Genomic DNA, 21,173 nt, shown 5'->3' on the forward strand with positions numbered 1-21,173 from the left:
CAGTCAGAACTCAGTGGTTAAGTATACATTATATATTCACTTTTGTTATGGTTTCAGGCTTAAAATGAGCACGAGGATCTTGCTCAAGAGTTTATTGCTGTTTTCGCATGATGATCTGTTAGCCCTTCTTCTTGATTTCTAAACCTGTTCAGATGATTGAAATGCGATTGAGAACCGGTGAATTACAGTTTGTAACAAGTGTTTTGGACACACAAAACCAGTGCTTCCTCAGTTCATCCACTTGATGTGTGAAACAGCCTCCTACTTTGTCACCCCCCCCCCCCCCCCCCCCCCCCATGTCACATCCTCCTTCAGTCCACCTCCTTCCAATGATTTGGCACAGAATAGAGTTTATATTTCACCATGTGCCACAAAAAACACTGTCCATCCACCAAACCAATAAACCATCTTAAGCAAAGTCAGAAGCAGCCCCACTGGGCACAGCTGGTTGAATCAACGTAGCTCCACGTAATTTCAATGAAATCACATTGAACCAACGTGGAATAGACGTTGAATTGACATCCGTGCCCAGTGGGAGGCAGCATCTGCGCAGTTAAGTAACTTCCTTAGACAAAATATGTATTTTAGTTCAGATGCTCTCTGTCCAGATTCCTTTCTTATCCTTAGTTGAAAGATTGTTGAGTGCTGAATTAGCTCTCCGACAGGGTCTAGTCCAGTAAAAAGCTCCTCATCATCATCACACCATGGTGGGGAGGAAGTGGGTGGCCGTATTCCTCCTCCGTGTTTTCTTTCCTCTCAGTGGCCTCCCGTGGACACTCAGGCCCACAAACATCTGTCTCTTCTTGTTCCTCCACTCGGCTGAGGCGTAGGTGTTATAGCCGTTCTCTTCAATACGTTCCTTCAGTGTGCAGTCAATGCCAAACTCTTTCTGGAAGAACAAGGGACATTATTGGGTTACATTCACATATGTGTATTTGGATACTGACTGAATCCATTTTATACTGTTTCAACCATTTCCATTTTTGAAGTGCATACACTGGCAAAGGATGTAAAAATACCCCCACTGTAGTTAATCCAGTGGTGTACTGTTCATACAAGAGTTTAAATCAAAATCCAAATATTTCCAGGTATTTATTCAACCTAATTCATTCTAATTAGCTAACTGACGTAATTCCGACGTGGAGAATTGGGTAATATTTGGTTGATAGATTATATTACAACCTATTTTCAGCCACTCAAAAAGATAGTCAAAAGTTTGTTTAATTCCCAATGTGCTGTCGCTATGCTTTCAACAATCTAAAAGCACAACGAAATTCCGATCGAAAATCAATGTCCGATTTTTGTTTTAGTTGGCACCTAAATTTGTCACAACAAAGTTTAAATGGGAATACAACGTTAGATATTTCGTTTATTTGTACAACTTAATGTGTCAACATTGTGCTTCATCTAATAGCGCAACCAAGTGACCTGGATTGCAATTGAGATTACTTAAATACATAGTGCAAGTGGTCAACGGAGATTCTGTGCATATTATTATATCAATTTTAAAAGTCTCCACAGACCTGTGACATTTGCGCGCTATCTTGAACATGCAGCTTTCTATGATTACATAAGAAGACATGTACTGTTACAGTAACCTCAGAATGTGGCATGGGATGTGTTGAATAAATACGGTTACATTATTGTATTACAAAAGTAATATTGAATTGTGTTTGGTTAACAATGCAACCAAATATCAACGTTTAAAGGAGATGTATCTACTGCTTGGATAGTCCCATCTGAGCAACTGGCTTAGTCCTATTCTTTCACTTTTATTTTTGGTTGAGATTGAGACATGAATCCAACATATACTTGTTTAACTGGTCAACAAGTTAATACACTATTTACTTTTGAATGTCAAAAGTGATACTTGAATTGTGTTTGGTTGTCAACGCAACCAAATAGCAACATTTGAAGGATATGTGTCCTTGGGTAGTTCTGTCTGTGCCACTGTGTCTGGCTTACTTCCAGTTTGTCTACACATGAATAATTGAAATAATGGATTCATGTCTCCATTAAAACCAAAAATATAAGCTAATTAATAGGATTCAATCAAATAAAATCTAACTTTTAAACACACTTTAAATACAGTTATATTCTTGTAGGGGAGGACTTCAATTTTGGGTTTGGATGGAGATGTGAATCCAACATATTTGTTTTACTAACTTGTAGATTACTTTTGAAATCAACCAAAGCTTAAAATCCTAGGCCTAGACCTATAGGCATTGTCTAGTTTTAGTTGAACCCTGGGTTGAATTTAAACCATAGCTATTGATGACTTCCCAAATGCTATATAGGCCTAAATAGCATCATTGATGATACATGATTGAAAATATATGGTTACATCTCATTTGCTCTCTTAAACCTACGCTTGGGAATGACTATGATAGCAACAGTGAATCTATAAAGTGGAGATTTCTCAACAAACATTCTCGCAAAAGCGCATTGGTGATAAATATCAAAGCCAGGCTTGGTTAAAACCCTGGATGGGAGACTAAAGGGTAGCTGCATATATATCAACTACCCAGTAGGAGGTGCTGACCAGCATTTTCTTTCTTTCTTATAGTGGATATTGAGTTGAAGATCTGACATTGTTTCAAAGGTACAAATTCAACACATGTTATACAATGCTGGTCAATGTTGAAAATGAATCACTATGATGGCATAATCATGTGGTTGAAATTTCATCTCAAAACAACAGTTGATGGCTTTTTTTCAAATCCAATATATTTTCCACATAGTTTCCACGTCACAATAAGTTGAAAACAACATTGATTTTGCCCAGTGGGAACCAATTCAACTTAGTCAAGATGTACCAGAGGGGTACATTCAATAGAAATCAGTGATAAATGTGATGTAATCTAATGTCTGTGTCCCTTAGAACTATAGTCATGACTTGCTGACTTCCAATTTTGTCTTTAAATGCTTGTGTACTCTTAGCACTTTTCATAGTTTCCACTGCACCATTGGTTGAACGTGAAAGCAGCTACATAGTTAAACAATCTTGTGATAAAGACGGAAGAATCTAAGGGAATCTCTTTGAGGCTTGTTGAATGAACTCTGACACGGATACTGACCGCTCCATACAGCTCTCCCTTGGTGCTGATAGCCAGGTAGTAGTTACTGCCCAGTCCTTTGATAGCCACCACGCCCACATCCACTGATGTGATCTCCAGAATACCTGAGAATAAACACAAAAAACACATTTTTATAAGCCATTTATAATCACCATGACCACTTGTAGGGGAGGATTTAAGGGACATCAGAGGCAGAGGAAATAGAAGCTAGTGTTCCGGATCCGCTGTAGTCATATACACTGCAGATAAGAGTTTGTAAAACAGTCAGCAGTCTGCCTGCCCCTCCTGATTGAGGAAGACAAAGGCCCAGCCACCAGCTGTGTCAAATAAAGGGAAATGGGTAATCTATATGGCCCATGGACAGATCTATATGGTCCATGAACAGATCTATATGGCCCATGGACAGATCTTTATGGTCCATGGACAGATCTATATGGTCCATGGACAGATCTATATGGTCCATGGACAGATCTATATGGTCCATGGACAGCAGCACAGACTGTCAAGTGAGGTGATAGGAATACATCCATTGTTACCCAAGCCAAGCCCATCAATAATTGACACATTAAATGTTCCGCCTCAAGCCTTTCTTAAGACAATACATTGGCTGGATGGGTTTGAGAAAGCCTCTCGGTGAAATTGTGTGGGTTCATAGCCAACTAGGTGCTAGGTAGCCTAGCAGTTGGAGCATTAGACCAGTAACCAAAAAGTTGCTAGTTCAAATCCTAGAGCCAACTAGGAGAAAAATCTGTCGATCTGCCATTGAGCAAGGCACCTAACGATGCACTATGTAGAAATCCATTTCCCAGTGGCTAAAATTCGTATAGTTTTGCCTAATTTCTGTTTATGTGACAAAACAAGCAAGAATAGCGCACATAGAACAAATCTGCCATATCTTAGACTTTCTTTCAATGCTAATGACAGAGCTGTAACTCATATTTCTATGTGAATTTTGTTGGGTCTCCCAAAAAGTTACATATTACAGCTTTAACCTTAATTGCTCCAGGGTCGCATCAATAATGGCAGGGGAAGTGGGATATTCAAAAAACACATTTCAATTTCACACCACACACTTGTACAGGTTGTTCATGTGTGAAAAAGGGCAGATATCAACAGGACAGATAACAGGACAGGTATCAGCACCCCCTATTTGAACTGTTATGCTACTTATGGTGCTCAGTAGATACATAAAATACTCTAGTTAATAGTCAGAGAAAATCCTAAAGAATCTCTTCAACTGTAGGGTAGAGTTTTCATCCATTCATCCATCATCCATCCATCCATCCATCCATCCATCCATCCATCCATCCATCCATGATTTCATCCAAATAAGCTTGCTTCATCTACATCCCCTCTACACAAAACAACAGACTTCACCTTAACTCATTTTAATCTTTACATTTATTTAACCTTTATTTAACTAGGCAAGTCAGTTAAGAACAAATTCTTATTGACAATGACAGCCTACCAAAAGGCCTCCTGCAGGGACAGGGGCTGGAATAACAAATAACATATAAATATAGGATAAAATACACATCACAACAGGAGAGACAACACAACACTACATAAAGAGAGACCTAAGACAACAACATAGCAAGGCAGCAACACATGACAACCCAGCATGGTAGCAACACAACATAACAACAACATGGTAGCAACACAACATGGTAGCAGCACAAAACATGGTACAAACATTACATTTGGCATGAGGATTATAACAGTTGCAGATTAGATTTATGTGTGAACAGTTTGGCTTGTTTGGTATGTAGGCCACCAATTCACAGTACAAATATTCTGGTTACCGAAAAGCCATTGGAAAAGGTTGAATTATACCCTAGTAACCATAGCATGCTGTTGTTGTAGACAGCTGAGGTTATTAATTGTGCTCGTAGTATCAGGGGTCAGAGATATACAGCTTCCTAATGTGTCCTTTGACCAGAGAGCCCACTTATCATCCACACACACATACACACACACACATTTATCTAATCTGATGCTGGTGTGTGTTAATGACCCCTCTCTGTTTCCCATGGCACATTTGATTTCATGCCTCGCTCCTTGACTTCTTCTTCCCATTTCCTGTGTGGTGTTGTTATCCTATCTTGCAATACACACACGCACGCACGCACGCACGCACACACACGTCTGGTAGGCTCGTGTCACTGGGCAGCTCTCGGCTGTGCTTCCCTGTGTAATCTGTAATGGATTGCAAGCCCTGCCACATCCGACAAGCGTCGGAGCCGGTGTAGTACGATTTTTATCTTAGTCCTGTATTGACACTTTGCCTGATTGATGGTTCGTCGGAGGGATTTCTTTTAAGCTTCCGGGTTAGAATCCCACTCCTTGAAAGCGGCAGCTCTAGCCTTTGGCTCAGTGAGGATGTTGCCTGTAATCCATGGCTTCTGGTTGTGGTATGTACGTACAGTTACTGTGGGGACGACGTCATCAATGAACTTATTGATGAAGCCAATGACTGATGTGGTGTACACCTCAATACCATAGGAAGTATCCCGGAACATATTCCAGTCTGTGTTAGCAAAACAGTCCTGTAGCTTAGCATCTGCTTCAACTGACCTCTTTTTATTTGACCGAGTCACTGGTGCTTCCTGCTGTTATTTTTTCTTGTAAGCAGGAATCAGGATAGATTTATGGTCAGATTTGCCAAATGGAGGGCGAGGGAGATCTTTGTACGCTTCTCTGTGTGTGGAGTAAAGGTGGTCATTTTTGTGACATTGTCAGCTAGCCCGTATATAGGGATGGTTGGCTGACAAGTTTGAAATGATATAAGTTTGCTAATATGTGTGATTGTTAATGGGACTATTGACAGCGACAACATTCAAAGTAGTAGTCGTTTTTAGGGTTCTATCTAAAAATAAATGTGGTGCACTTTAATGTTATAAACTTATCGTTAAATGTATCGTGACCATGATAATTCAGTACATTTACAGTGATATGGACTTTTGTCCATATCGCCCAGCTCTACCGTTAGGTGAAGTGTTGGTGGGGACTATGACACAACGGCCATTGAAGATCTGAGAGTTGCTTCTGTAAGGGATCAGGTGTCCGGTATCATGTGAGGATGTAAGACTATCTAAGGCTGTCTCTGGCCCCTCTGTAAACATGCTAGGGATGAAAGAAGAAAGAACAGAGGAGAACAGAGGCCATGACAGAGAGATGAGGATTAGAAATAACTTAATGACCACTGATCAAAGACACACGCCGGAGGCTGGGGCGAGACGGCTCTTATAAAGTTTGAGCACACACACACACACACACACACACATACAAAGAGTCTCTCCCCCCACACAAACATAGAGTATACATTGTACACATTGTGTACACACACCCATTCAGATGTAGGATCTTAATTGGATCACTCTTTTGTTGCTGAGAATTTCCCTGCAGGAAATGCAAACTTGTAGTGTATTCAAGGTTTAAAAAGGCTTTCATAGTTTGTAATTTCCACTTTAAAATGTCATTTATCCTAACGAAAAAGGTAGCAACCCCTTTAAAAATGTCCATTAATTATAATCCACATAATAATTCTCATTTCCTGTTGCTGCAGGATCACTTTCCTGCTGTAGCAAATGGGTTCAAATTAAGACCCACATCTGTATGCGTGAACACACACATGCACATACACACACACTCGAGTCTATAGTAGTTTCCACCTGTATCCACTCAGTCTGTGATGATTCATGTCTACTTGCTCACTTAGGAATGATATCCACAATGCCACAAAACAAAGCCACAAGGTCAAATGTGTTCTTCATTTAACATACTACACATCACAACACCCAGCACCAAATGTGACACCTGTGTGTTGTGTTGTGGTGATTCTGATACACCATGCATAAAAACATAGCCCTGGGTCAACCACACATTTCCATCTGTTTATTTAAGGAAATATCTGTTGCATACTGGATTCTTTTTCCTAATGTGTTGCTCATTTGATACGCTCTGTTTGTAGTTACTACAGCAAATGGTGCGTTAGGGTCGAAGGGGTGCAGACAATGCCAAAGTGAATTAAAGGTGGATTTTCCACAGTGGGTTGCCAAGTTCAGATGTGTTTTGCAGTTTGCATTGTTATTCTTGGTAACTGGAAGTTTACTCTTTGAAAAATATGTGTTGTCTCAGAAAAATTTGACAGAGCTTACAGTACAGATACGGTAGACTGCTTGATTTAAGAATGAGGAAAAATATACACAGAGATCTGGAACATTCGAACTGTACTGTCATGTTGAAATATGGGATTGATGGAAACATACATCAGCTGTTAAGCAGATGAGGACCACAATGAATGTAATTAGTTTGCTCATATCCTTCCTCTATCCACATCCATAAACAACTTTACATCTCTATCTCAGTGTCCCTGAGAGTAATGGCTGTGGTTTCCCTTCTGTGGGGGGCACACACACACACACACACACACACACACACACACACACACACACACACACACACACACACACACACACACACACACACACACACACACACACACACACACACACACACACACACACACACACAGCGAGAGAGCAAGTGGGGACCATGTCAGGCTAAGTCCGTTGGCGCCTCAGCACACATGGCCCCTGGCAGAGAGAGAGAGAGAGAGACACACACAGACACGTTTGGTGGCCTCCTATATTTGCCTCCTGCGCTCTTGACAGGCTGGGCTCATACTCACACAATCCCAGTTTGGGTGTAATTAGACTAATCCATCTGCCACCACACATCTGTTAGTGCCTCAGTTAGCACTGCTAGAGTCCACCATTACTGTTCTCAGTAGCAATGTACAATTCATTAGAAATGATTTAGGTTGTTCAAATTTGGCAAAATGTAACAATATATTGCAAATTAGGTTATTGATAAGCACATTTTTTCTTACTCTGCATGCCAGCTAGCTTGTGTTGCTTTATACCCATGTGCTTATTTTAGCAGAGCTCCATATTTCCGGGGTTTTCATTCCAGCCCCGTCTCTCTGTCAGCTCCCAGCAGAATCCCAGCATGATGGAGTGCCATGTGGGACAGTTTTGCACTGGCATCCCTATAAATCTGTGGGAGGTTGGATACAGGCTCTTAAACAGAGCAGGGTCCTCACAGGACCATGGGCAGCCCCCAAAACCACCACCTCTACATCTGTAGAGATCTGTGCTAGCAAGGTTGGTATTTCAAACTCCAAACCAGTTGTTTCCCTTCTATTGCTGCACTGTTGTAACCAGGGTTCAAAGGTCGGGTCTCAACCTTGCACACAAGCAAACTTGACGCAAACCATATCTCTAAAGAGAAGTAATGAGAATGACTAGTGAGAGAGTGAGGGATGGTTTAAAAAAAAATCTAAACTGGTAACATTGCCTCCAGATATGCTTTTGTAGTGCATAAACATAATCATGATTTAACATATCTATGGAAAGATTACCAGACCTTTAACTCAACATATTTAATGTGATTGCTCCTAGCAAGAACAAGCACACAGATTTAGTTTAGGAAATGGCCTTTTTTAGTTTTATTCATACAGTATATCGATCCTATGTTATTATTTTCTATCAACCCGGAGTGTTGAGCTGGGCATTACCACAGAATCAGTGCCAAAAACCTGATCGAGTGCCATTTCAAGGGCCCACAAAGGACATCCTCCCTGGGATCATGTCTAGGACATCCTCCCTGGGATCATGTCTAGGACATCCACCCAGGGATCATGTCTAGCCCCTGGTCCAGAGCAGAAACTAGAGCTGCTCTTCTGTAGTATCTCTTTCCCTGTGAACCTGATCGTGGGCCATATAATCCACACACACTGTCCCCAGTCCCCCCCAGGACACGGCTTTGTGACGGCACCACCGTTGATACTGAACACTCGTAGCTTTGATGTGACCACAATGACGTTAACCATGTCATTCATGAATTAGTGTCCGCCCAACCCCCCTACCACTGCATTCATACCCATCCCAAAGATAAACTTGGTCACCTTTTGCAAATGCTTAGTAATATATACGACATAATATTACTAATATATACTACTAATACAGTAGTATTATAGCCTAGAAATGTAAAGAATTGTGATGAGTAATGGTGAGAGATAATTGATAGGTTCAATAGGTTTACACGTACTATAGCGTCAAGTTGAACCCACCAATCATCTTAGTAAAGACATTGCTTGCCTGGCTGTTGTACTATTTCACAAATACCCGAAAGGGGCACATTGAAATTCATTGCATTTCGCCTCACTGTCAAATAAAGACAGTTTAAAGTCTATAAATGCATTTATATAAAAGGGTCGAGTCTATAAAGACATTTCTGTCATATTCTTGCCAAAACAAACACCATTAGTGGCATTTTTACATCCCTTACTGTTTCCCATAAGTGTCTTTGATTGAATGTGTGGTTAAGAACTCCCAGGAGAAACGTTAGAGTACCATATACTGGGGGTGGGGGTAGGTGTGGTGGGTGGGTGGGTGGGTGGAGGTTGTAGTTTTAAGTGGGCACATGTGCGGCTGGTTCCTTGGTTTCTACATCCGAACACACACCCACTTGAGCATGTGAGTGCCAGCACACAGATAGGCTCACACACGTAGCTAATTGGGAAGTGGGTTGATAGAAAGGTTTTTTTCCTTCTCTCCAAGTGATCACTGAGAACAATAAATCAAAAGAGCTGCCGTGAAGACGGCAACAAAGTGTTGAAACACGTTACTGGTCATGCCACACCGTTTACAATAGGATATCCAGGCACGAACATTTGGCACGAGTCAAAAAACATCCCAATTTATGTTACGGGCACCTGTGTAAATGTATCCGATCACAATCACATTATACTGCATTGATCATAAACCAGACGGTATCAGCAGCAGCAGTAGCAGACTGGCTGTGTGTGTTAGAGTCTCAGAGCATGGTAGTGATTGACGTTTCCTTTCCTTCCCCCAGTCCTGCTCCTGTCTAGTTGTTATCAGGGCTATTTACCCTGGGCAGTGAATAATGACAGATAACAGGTTGGTAATCTATTCCTCCCTTGTCCTGTTTTAGCCATCTGAGATCTACCATCATTGTGCTGAATGTTTGGAGAGGCCAGATATCACATGGATGTTTGCTAGAGATGGAAAAAGGAGCTTCTAATCAGGAATGTGAACGAAACTAAAAGGTTTAACATCCGTGAACTGCCAGGAGACAAATCTTGCCATTTTGATTCAACATACAGTATTTGAAATGATCAATGCAAAAAACCAGTTATTCATTAAAGTTATTCAACTCAAGTCAATCATTTGAATTTGTTTCCTTTTTTTGCCTGTAATTTGTATGATATGCTGTAGTGAAGACCGTGCCAGGTTTGAGAAAGCCTGAACAACACAATGGTTCATTTTTAATACACTATGGTTGAACCTGTGTTTCCCCCTCTTTCACTTTCCTACAAATTGAAAAACATACTCTTGTGATTACTTACTGAGTGGGTCATCTTTGCTCTTGGTCCCGTTGACTCTGCCATACTTATCGATCCGCAGGAAGAACCTCTGGAAGGAGAAGAGCTTTCTCCGCCGCACATCTCCCTGCAGGTGGTTGTAGCTGCGTACATGCCTCCCAAGTGGACCCCCTGTCCTTCCTAAGGGATCCCCAGTCTGCCCAGTTCCTCCAATCCTGGACCCAGCCAGGGAACTGTTCACCGGGGCACTAAGAGTGCTGTTGGGGCTGTGGGGCTGGTTCCTGCCTTTGTAGAGAGGTTGATGACAGACAACCAAAGGGACAGAAAGGGAGAGCAGCAGTGCTAGCAGCAGAGACAGTGACAGGCTGGAAAAGGAGGACCCAGAGATGGAGCTGGAGCCAGACCTTAGCCCAGACCCAGAACCAGACCTAAACCTGGACCCAGAGCCAGACCTAAACCAAGACCCAGAGGTGGACCAGGCAGAGGCAGCCTTACTCCCTCCAGCAGCCCATGTGCTCATGGTAGAGTGGTTTGGGGAGGACTGGAATCAGCCTCACAGCCTGGGACATGCTGCTGGGGACAGGGGAGGCTAGGGGGGCAGGGAGGGGAGCCCTCCTGGGAAATGGGGCTATCTGATACCTTTTCTACCAGGTCTCTACGCAAAAAGAGATGTCCTTCTGTTCCTCCTGTTGTTTTGGTAGCTAGAGCAGTTACTGTACTGAAAGTCAATGAATTCCAATGACCAATCTGAGAGTCCTCTCTTTCACGTTTCTTCCCATACAGATGTCCAGGTAGATAAATAAAAACACCCACCGTATTTTTTTTACCAGTGCATATACTGTCAGTGTATTCCAATGACAAATCAAGCAGACGTCCTATGTCCCGCTGAGTTTAATTCCAAACCAGAGTTCCTCAGATGATTACTCCAATAATGAAAGGTCCACTGATGTGGGACCGTTCTGCTATAACACTTTCTCCAGGTCCATCCCTCAAGTCTCAAACATTCAACAGCTCATTGCTGCCAGATACCCTCCACAGATTTCCAGATTTCACAAAGAAGGTAAAATACATTTGAGTGTGAAATCCTCCGCTGCTCTCTCCTCTCTTTCTCTCTCCATGGATGAGTGTGGAGTGGACTCGCTCTCTCTCCCGCTCTCTACAGTGGCTCCACCTTCACTGAGGTGACAGGCTGAGGAGGGGTGTGCGTGTTTGTGCATGTGTGTGTTAAAAGATGTTTTTCTTCCCTTTCTGTGACATGGTCTCAGGGTAATTTGTATTGTTCAGGATGTAAATCTGTGACACAAGCATACGAATTGGATGGCATAATTTATACATCTTGGATGACGTGTAGTATTATACGTCTTTCTCTGAAACCAGGTTGCTTGTTGCCTCATAACAACAAAGAAGAATTACTTGGAGAATTGGTGGTTAGGAGAACTAACAAAAGTGTTAGGATCATTTACGTGAAAGGTTAGGAGAACTAAAACAACAAAGGTTAGGTGAATTTACGTAGCAGGTTAGGTGAATTGAACACACGGATTACAACCACCCCGACCAACCTCCTTGCTTTCATTTCTGTCTAAAGTAACTACACTATTTGTAAGTATCATAAGTCTTGGAATTGCTCCATTTTCTTTTCTTTTTTCATATGGCTCTGAGGCCAGGCTGGATAGGAGGACGCCTGGTCTGACCTCTTTACCTGTCACTGAAAGATGTGTGTTCGTGTTTGTGTATGTGAATATGAGACTTCCAACCTCTTGTTCTCTCTCTCTTCCCCTCCACCTCTCTCATCGCTCCACATATCTCTCTCTCTCTCTCTCTCTCTCTCTCTAAATTAAATTACTCTCAAAGGGCTTTATTGGCATGCGAAACATATGTTTACATATGTTCTCTTTCTCTCGTGCATTCCCTCCCAGTCCACTCCACTCCACCTACCGTTCTCTCATTTCCCATCACTCCCTGTAAAATATTGGAGTGGGCTGTGTCAGGGTGATGTGTGTGTGTGTGTGTGTGTGTGTGTGTGTGTGTGTGTGTGTGTGTGTGTGTGTGTGTGTGTGTGTGTGTGTGTGTGTGTGTGTGTGTGTGTGTGTGTGTGTGAGAGAGAGAGAGAGAATAAGGGGCGGAACGACAAGGGTGGTGGTGGGAAAGGAGACCAGGGTAGGATAGGATTTATCTGGGTAGATAACATAGAGGTATGTGTAGTAGTAATAGACCAGTTACATCGGTGTTTCAAACACTTTACTGAGTAGGCTGTTTTAGTGTGCATGGTGAGTGAGTGTGTGTGTGTGTGTGTCATTTCTTATCTCTCCTGATAAAACACACTATAAGGTTACCACTGCTGGTTTCAATCCAATTGCTCTTAAGAGAATCTGTCAGGCTTCTCTCATCTCACCTACCTTCCTCTGAGAGTCAGGTGTCATATGGCCCACAGCCAAGTAGAAGCTCTTTTACCCCCCTACTCAGAACTGTGTCACGTTGTCAAATGTTCAGTAATTCAATTTAGTTGGAGAGTATTACTTAGTCCATTGAACTTTATTCAACTACGTTTCCAATCTGTGAATTGGTGGTTTCTGAGACTGTTACTGAAACTGCAAGAAATTAAAAGGTAGACTCAGCAAGATGACATCATCATACACAGGGGAGTCATTTCCTACTTAGAGAAAATTTGTCAAGACTGCCAGTATTAATTGGTTGGTTGTAAACCATCATCTTGCTGAGTGTAACTGTAAATTATACTTCTGAAACCACCTTTTTCCCTTGTCTCCTCCTCTCATCCCTTTGGAAGTTGATGCCATATCTTTTGCCTTCTGCTTTCTCTCCTGAAGTCCCTACGGTTTTCTTAGTGGCTGCTTTAATGTCTGTCAATGACATGCTGCCAGAGCATTGGTCAGGTCCTAAGTCTGGTCTTAAGCTAGCCATCTGTGTTCATCTGGTACCCCACAAACAAGATCTTATCAGTAGACTACTTCCTTTGTTGTCTACCTTCCCACCATGATAGCCGGAATCAGCACTTAAAGGAAACAGAGCTGGGAGGAGCAGGGAATAAGTTGATATTGATTATTGAGCGAATAACTGCATTTCTTTTTTAACCACGTCGCATTTGAGGCCCTTCCTTACACTGTATGTTCTGCTCAGTGGTATAAAGTACTGAAGTAAAAATACTTTAAGTACTACTTAAGTCATTTTTTGGGGTATCTGTACGTTACTTTACTATTTCTATTTCTCGCAACTATTACTTCACTACATCCCTTACTCCATACATTTGCCCTGACACCCAAAAGTAGGTGGGGCAAAAAAGTATTTAGTCAGCCACCAATTGTGCAAGTTCTCCCACTTAAAAAGATGAGAGAGGCCTGTAATTGTCATCATAGGTACACTTCAACTATGACAGACAAAATGAGAAAAAAAATCCAGAAAATCACATTGTAGGATTTTTTATGAATTTATTTGCAAATTATGGTGGAAAATAAGTATTTGGTCAATAACAAAAGTTTATCTCAATACTTTGTTATACACCCTATGTTGGCAATGACAGAGGTCAAGCGTTTTCTGTAAGTCTTCACAAGGTTTCCACAAACTGTTGCTGGTTTTTGGCCCATTCCTCCATGCAGATCTCCTCTAGAGCAGTGATGTTTTGGGGCTGTTGCTGGGCAACACGGACTTTCAACTCCCTCCAAAGATTTTTTATGGGGTTGAGATCTGGAGACTTGTTTGGGATCATTGTCATGCTGAAAGACCCAGCCACGTTTCATCTTCAATGCCCTTGCTGATGGAAGGAGGTTTTCACTCAAAATCTCACGATACATGGCCCCATTCTTTCCTTTACACGGATCAGTCGTCCTGGTCCCTTTGCAGAAAAACAGCCCCAACGCATGATGTTTCCACCCCCATGCTTCACAGTAGGTATGGTGTTCTTTGGATGCAGCTCAGCATTCTTTGTCCTCCAAACACGACGAGTTGAGTTTTTACCAAAAAGTTATATTTTGGTTTCATATGACCATATGACATTCTCCCAATCTTCTTCTGGATCATCCAAATGCTCTCTAGAAAACTTCAGACAGGCCTGGACATGCACTGGCTTAAGCAGGGGGACACGTCTGCCACTGCAGGATTTCAGTCCCTGGCGGCGTAGTGTGTTACTGATGGTAGGCTTTGTTACTTTGGTCCCAGCTCTCTGAAGGTCATTCACTAGGTGGTTCTGGGATTTTTGCTCACCGTTCTTGTGGTCATTTTGACCCCACGGGGTGAGATCTTGCGTGGAGCCCCAGATCGAGGGAGATTATCAGTGGTCTTGTATGACTTCCATTTCCTAATATTTGCTTCCACAGTTGATTTCTTCAAACCAAGCTGCTTACCTATTGCAGATTCAGTCTTCTCAGCCTGGTGCAGGTCTACAATTTTGTTTCTAGTGTCCTTTGACAGCTCTTTGGTCTTGGCCATAGTAGAGTTTGGAGTGTGACTGTTTGAGGTTGTGGACAGGTGTATTTTATACTGATAACAAGTTCAAACAGGTGCCATTAATACAGCTAACGAGTGGAGGACAGAGGAGCCTCTTAAAGAAGAAGTTACAGGTCTGTGAGAGCCAGAAATCTTGCTTGTTTGTAGGTGACCAAATATTTATTTTCCACCATAATTTGCAAATTAATTTAATTAAAAATCCTAAAATGTGATTTTCTGGATTTTTTTCTCATTTTGTCTGTCATAGTTGAAGTGTACCTATGATGAAAATTACAGGCTTCTCTCATCTTTTTAAGTGGGAGAACTTGCACAATTGGTGGCTGACTAAATAATTTTTTGCCCCACTGTACTTGTTGCATTCTGAATGCTTAGCAGGAAAGGAAAATGGTCCAATTCACACACTTGTCAAGACAACATCCCTGGTCATCCCTACTGCCTCTGATCTGGCGGACTCACTAAACACAAATGCTTAGTTTGTAAATGATGTTTCAGTGTTGGAGTGTGCCCCTGGCTATCCGTAAATAAATAAATAAAACAAGAAACTTGTGCGGTCTGGTTTGCTTAATATAAGGAATTTGAAATGTTGACACTTGATATTTAAGTATATTTTTTAAACTACAGTTTATTTTGATACTTAAGTATATTTAAAACCAAATACTTTTAGAAATTAACTTAAGTAATGTTTTACTGGGTGACTTTCACTTTTACTTGAGTCATTTAATATTAAGATATCTTTACTTTTACTCAAGTATGACAATTGGGTACTTTTTCCACCACTGGTGCTGATAGTTGTTAAGTATTTTTTTGATTCCTATCAATTGCTGAAGCACAAATTGTGTTCCTCTCATGGAAAATGTGAGAGCCAATATAACATTCTCGCTCTGACAGACTGAATGCCCCATCTATAGTTATCGCCCCATTAGATACAGAAGGTATGTTTTTGAAAACTTTTAACCAGACATCATAATCCCAAATCTCCTCAGTGCATTCAGAAAGTATTCAGACCCCTTGACTTTTTCTACATTTTGTTACGTTGCAGCTTTATTCTAAAATGGATGAAAAAAAATCCTCAGCAATCTACACACAATACCCCATAATGACAAAGTGTAAACAGGTTTTCAGAGAATTTTGCAAATGTAATAAAAATAAATACCTTATTTACATAAGTATTCAGACCCTTTTCTATGAGACTCAGGTACATCCTGTCTACATTGATCATCCTTGAGATGTTTCTACAACTTGATTGGAGTCCATATGTGGTAAATTCAATAGATTTGACATGATTTGTAAAGGCACACAGCGGTCTATATAAGGTCCCACAGTTGACAGTGCATGTCAGTGCAAAAACCAAGCCATGAGGACAAAAACATTGTCCGTGGAGCTCCGAGACAGGATTGTGTCAAGGCACAGATCTGGGGAAGGGTACCAAAACATTGTGGCAGTATTGAAGGACACCAAGCCAAACTGAGCAATCGGGGGAAAAGGGCCTTGGTCAGGGACAAGAAACTGATGGTCACCCTGATATAGGTCTAGAGTTCCTCTGTGATGGGAGGAGCTTCCAAAAGAACAACCATCTCTGCAGCACTCCACCAATCTGGCATTTATGGTAGTGGCCAGACAGAGGCCACTCCTTAGTAAAAGGCACATGACAGCCCGCTTGGAGTTTGCCAAAAGCCACCCAAAGACTCCCAGACCATGAGAAACAAGATTCTCTAGTCTGATGAAACCAAGACTGAATTCTTTGGCCTGAATGCCAAGCGTCACATCTGGAGGAAACCTGGCACCATCCCTACGGGGAAGCATGGTGGTGGCAGCATCATGCTGTGGGGATGTTTTTTAGCGGCAAGGACTGGGAGACTAGTCAGGATCGAGGGAAAGATGAACGGAGCAAAGTACAGAGAGAGATCCTTGATGAGAACCTGCTCCAGAGTGCTCAGAACCTCAGACTGGGTTGAAGGTTCACCTTCCAACAGGACAATGACCCTAAGCACACTGACAAGACAACACAGTAGTGGCCTCAGGACAAGTCTCTGAATGTCCTTGAGTGGCCCAGCCAGAGCCCGGACTTGAACCCGATCAAACACATCTCTGGAGAGACCTGAAAATATTTGTGCAGCAATACTCCCCATCCAACCTGACAGAGCTTGAGAGGATCTGCAGAGAAGAATGGGAGAAACTCCTTAAATACACATGTGCCAAGCTTGTAGCGTCATACCCAAGAAGACTCTTTTCTTTTAAAACCACAATTAGAATCTCTCCATGGCCTCAGAGGATCTAGATATTTTTTCTATCCTATCTGGATTAAAACGAAATGATGATAAGTGTACTATATTACGTATTGGATCACTAAAAAAATGCTAATTAAATGGTCTGATGGAGATGTGGACATACTCGGTATACAAATCCCCAAAGAAAGAGATGATCTCACTCCAATACATTTTTATAGAAAGTTAGTAAAAATAGATAAGATCTTGCTACCATGGAAAGGAAAATACCTGTCTATTTGAGGAAAAATCACCCTGATTAACTCTTTAGTCATATCACAGTTTACCTATTTGCTTATGGTTTTGCTTACACCTGCTTTTTAAATGATATGAATAAAAAATATACCATTTTGTTTGGAACGGTAAAAACAGACAAAATTAAAAGGGCCTATTTATATAACGAATATGAATTTCGGAGGGCAGAAATGATTAACTATTAAAGCATTAGACCTCTCACTAAAGGCATCAGTCATACAAAAGTTATAGTTAAATCCAAACTGGTTCTCTAGTAAATTGGTAGGAATGTCTCATCCTATGTTCAAAAATGGCCTTTTTCCCTATTCAGATTACATCTGCTCACTTTTGGTTGTTTGAAAAGGAAATAATCTCCAATCTCCATCATTATTTTTTAAACAAGCCTTAGAAAGTTGGTTGCAATTTCAGTTTATTCCACCTGAAAAGACAGAACAAACAATACAACAAATATTGTGGTTAAACTCAAATATACTAATTCATTTTTTTTAAACTTATTTTTCGTAGAAATTTTTTAAAAAATGTATAATTTTAGTGAATGATATCATAAATAGGAGTGGTGGAGTTATGTCACACATGCAGCTAACACAGACATATGGAAATGTCTGTTCTACCCAAAATTACAACCAATTAATTGCAGCATTACCACAAAAATGGAAGAGGCAAGTAGAAGGGGTAAAAAGTAAGGAACTTGTATGTCGGCCCTGTATTAAAGAAAATAAATGGTTAAAGAAAAGTGTGATAAATAAAAACATATACCAATTTCATTTAAGGACCAAAAAACTGACAGCTGTGCCATATAAATTGTAAAATAGTTATGAAGAGATTTTCGATGTACCCTTTCCATGGCACATGGTTTATGAATTGACATGTAAAACAACGGCGGATTCAAAACTTCAAATTTTTCAATTTAAATTACTACACAAAATTCTTGCAAACAATAGAATGTTACATATATGTGGGATACAATCTTCCCAGCTCTGCAGATTTTGCTGCAAGGAGGCAGATTCATTAGATAATTTATTTTGGTATTGTCCATATGTAGCTTGTTTTTGGTCACAGGTCCAGGTATGGCTGAAGAATTGCAACATTTTGCCTGAACTAACGCTGCAGATAGCAATACTGGGTGATTTGAAAAGAAATAGTAAATCAATAATATAATAATTATTTTAGCAAAAAAATATATTTTAAATTTACCATCTGTAGAAGTTATGAGAATTGAAAGGTTCATAACTTTTGTGACGCATCATAGCACAGTTGAAAAATATATGGCAAATAGAAATCCAAAATGGATGATGTTGAGAGATAGATGGGAGGGGTTGAATGGAGCTGAAGGGTGGGACGAATAACAAGATAACCAATGTGAAACATACATACTAACCTCACTGCAACTCCCCTCCAAGTCTCCGACCACTACCTTGTATCCTTTTCCCTCTCGCTCTCATCCAACACTTCCCACACTGCCCCTACTCGGATGGTATCGCGCCGTCCCAACCTTCGCTCTCTCTCCCCCGCTACTCTTTCCTCTTCCATCCTATCATCTCTTCCCTCTGCTCATACCTTCTCCAACCTTTCTCCTGATTCTGCCTCCTCAACCCTCCTCTCTTCCCTTTCTGCATCCTTTGACTCTCTATGTCCCCTATCCTCCAGGCCGGCTCGGTCCTCCCCTCCCGCTCCGTGGCTCGATGACTCATTGCGAGCTCACAGAACAGAGCTCCGGGCGGCCGAGCGGAAATGGAGGAAAACTCGCCTCCCTGCGGACCTGGCATCCTTTCACTCCCTCCTCTCTACATTTTCCTCCTCTGTCTCTGCTGCTAAAGCCACTTTCTACCACTCTAAATTCCAAGCATCTGCCTCTAACCCTAGGAAGCTCTTTGCCACCTTCTCCTCCCTCCTGAATCCTCCTCCCCCTCCCCCCCCCTCCTCCCTCTCTGCAGATGACTTCGTCATCCATTTTGAAAAGAAGGTCGACGACATCCGATCCTCGTTTGCTAAGTCAAACGACACCGCTGGTTCTGCTCACACTGTCCTACCCTGTGCTCTGACCTCTTTCTCCCCTCTCTCTCCAGATGAAATCTCGCTTCTTGTGACGGCCGGCCGCCCAACAACCTGCCCGCTCGACCCTATCCCCTCCTCTCTTCTCCAGGCCATTTCCGGGGACCTTCTCCCTTACCTCACCTCGCTCATCAACTCATCCCTGACCGCTGGCTACGTCCCTTCCGTCTTCAAGAGAGCGAGAGTTGCACCCCTTCTGAAAAAACCTACACTCGATCCCTCCGATGTCAACAACTACAGACCAGTATCCCTTCTTTCTTTTCTCTCCAAAACTCTTGGACGTGCCGTCCTTGGCCAGCTCTCCCGCTATCTCTCTCAGAATGACCTTCTTGATCCAAATCAGTCAGGTTTCAAGACTAGTCATTCAACTGAGACTGCTCTTCTCTGCATCACGGAGGCGCTCCGCACTGCTAAAGCTAACTCTCTCTCCTCTGCTCTCATCCTTATAGACCTATCGGCTGCCTTCGATACTGTGAACCATCAGATCCTCCTCTCCACCCTCTCCGAGTTGGGCATCTCCGGCGCGGCCCACGCTTGGATTGCGTCCTACCTGACAGGTCGCTCCTACCAGGTGGCGTGGCGAGAATCTGTCTCCTCGCCACGCGCTCTCACCACTGGTGTCCCCCAGGGCTCTGTTCTAGGCCCTCTCCTATTCTCGCTATACACCAAGTCACTTGGCTCTGTCATAACCTCACATGGTCTCTCCTATCATTGCTATGCAGACGACACACAATTAATCTTCTCCTTTCCCCTTCTGATGACCAGGTGGCGAATCGCATCTCTGCATGTCTGGCAGACATATCAGTGTGGATGACGGATTACCACCTCAAGCTGAACCTCGGCAAGACGGAGCTGCTCTTCCTCCCGGGGAAGGACTGCCCGTTCCATGATCTCGCCATCACGGTTGACAACTCCATTGTGTCCTCCTCCCAGAGCGCTAAGAACCTTGGCGTGATCCTGGACAACACCCTGTCGTTCTCAACCAACATCATGGCGGTGGCCCGTTCCTGTAGGTTCATGCTCTACAACATCCGCAGAGTACGACCCTGCCTCACACAGGAAGCGGCGCAGGTCCTAATCCAGGCACTTGTCATCTCCCGTCTGGATTACTGCAACTCGCTGTTGGCTGGGCTCCCTGCCTGTGCCATTAAACCCCTACAACTCATCCAGAACGCCGCAGCCCGTCTGGTGTTCAACCTTCCCAAGTTCTCTCACGTCACCCCGCTCCTCCGCTCTCTCCCACTGGCTTCCAGTTGAAGCTCGCATCCGCTACAAGACCATGGTGCTTGCCTACGGAGCTGTGAGGGGAACGGCACCGCAGTACCTCCAGGCTCTGATCAGGCCCTACACCCAAGCAAGGGCACTGCGTTCATCCACCTCTGGCCTGCTCGCCTCCCTACCATTGAGGAAGTACAGTTCCCGCTCAGCCCAGTCAAAACTGTTCGCTGCTCTGGCCCTCCAATGGTGGAACAAACTCCCTCACGACGCCAGGACAGCGGAGTCAATCACCACCTTCCGGAGACACCTGAAACCCCACCTCTTCAAGGAATACCTAGGATAGGATAAGTAATCCTTCTCACCACCCCCCCTTAATGATTTAGATGCACTATTGTAAAGTGGCTGTTCCACTGGATGTCAGAAGGTGAATTCACCAAT

At 42.6% G+C, this 21,173-nt stretch overlaps 1 protein-coding gene across 1 annotated transcript; it reads right to left on the minus strand.

Annotated features, from left to right (window-relative positions):
* Positions 1 to 322: 322 nt before the first annotated feature.
* LOC135552928 (fibroblast growth factor 10-like) lies at positions 323 to 11,598 on the minus strand. Its single transcript, XM_064984917.1, has 3 exons — positions 10,513 to 11,598; positions 3,078 to 3,181; positions 323 to 889 (listed from the first exon to the last, which is right to left on the minus strand). Exons 1-3 carry the CDS (start codon positions 11,006 to 11,008, stop codon positions 698 to 700), a joined length of 792 nt encoding a protein of 263 aa, XP_064840989.1. The 5' UTR covers positions 11,009 to 11,598; the 3' UTR covers positions 323 to 697.
* Between the last annotated feature and the right edge of the window lie 9,575 nt (positions 11,599 to 21,173).

Source organism: Oncorhynchus masou, chromosome 1, assembly GCF_036934945.1.
Source record: "Oncorhynchus masou masou isolate Uvic2021 chromosome 1, UVic_Omas_1.1, whole genome shotgun sequence".
Taxonomy (NCBI): Eukaryota; Metazoa; Chordata; class Actinopteri; order Salmoniformes; family Salmonidae; genus Oncorhynchus; species Oncorhynchus masou.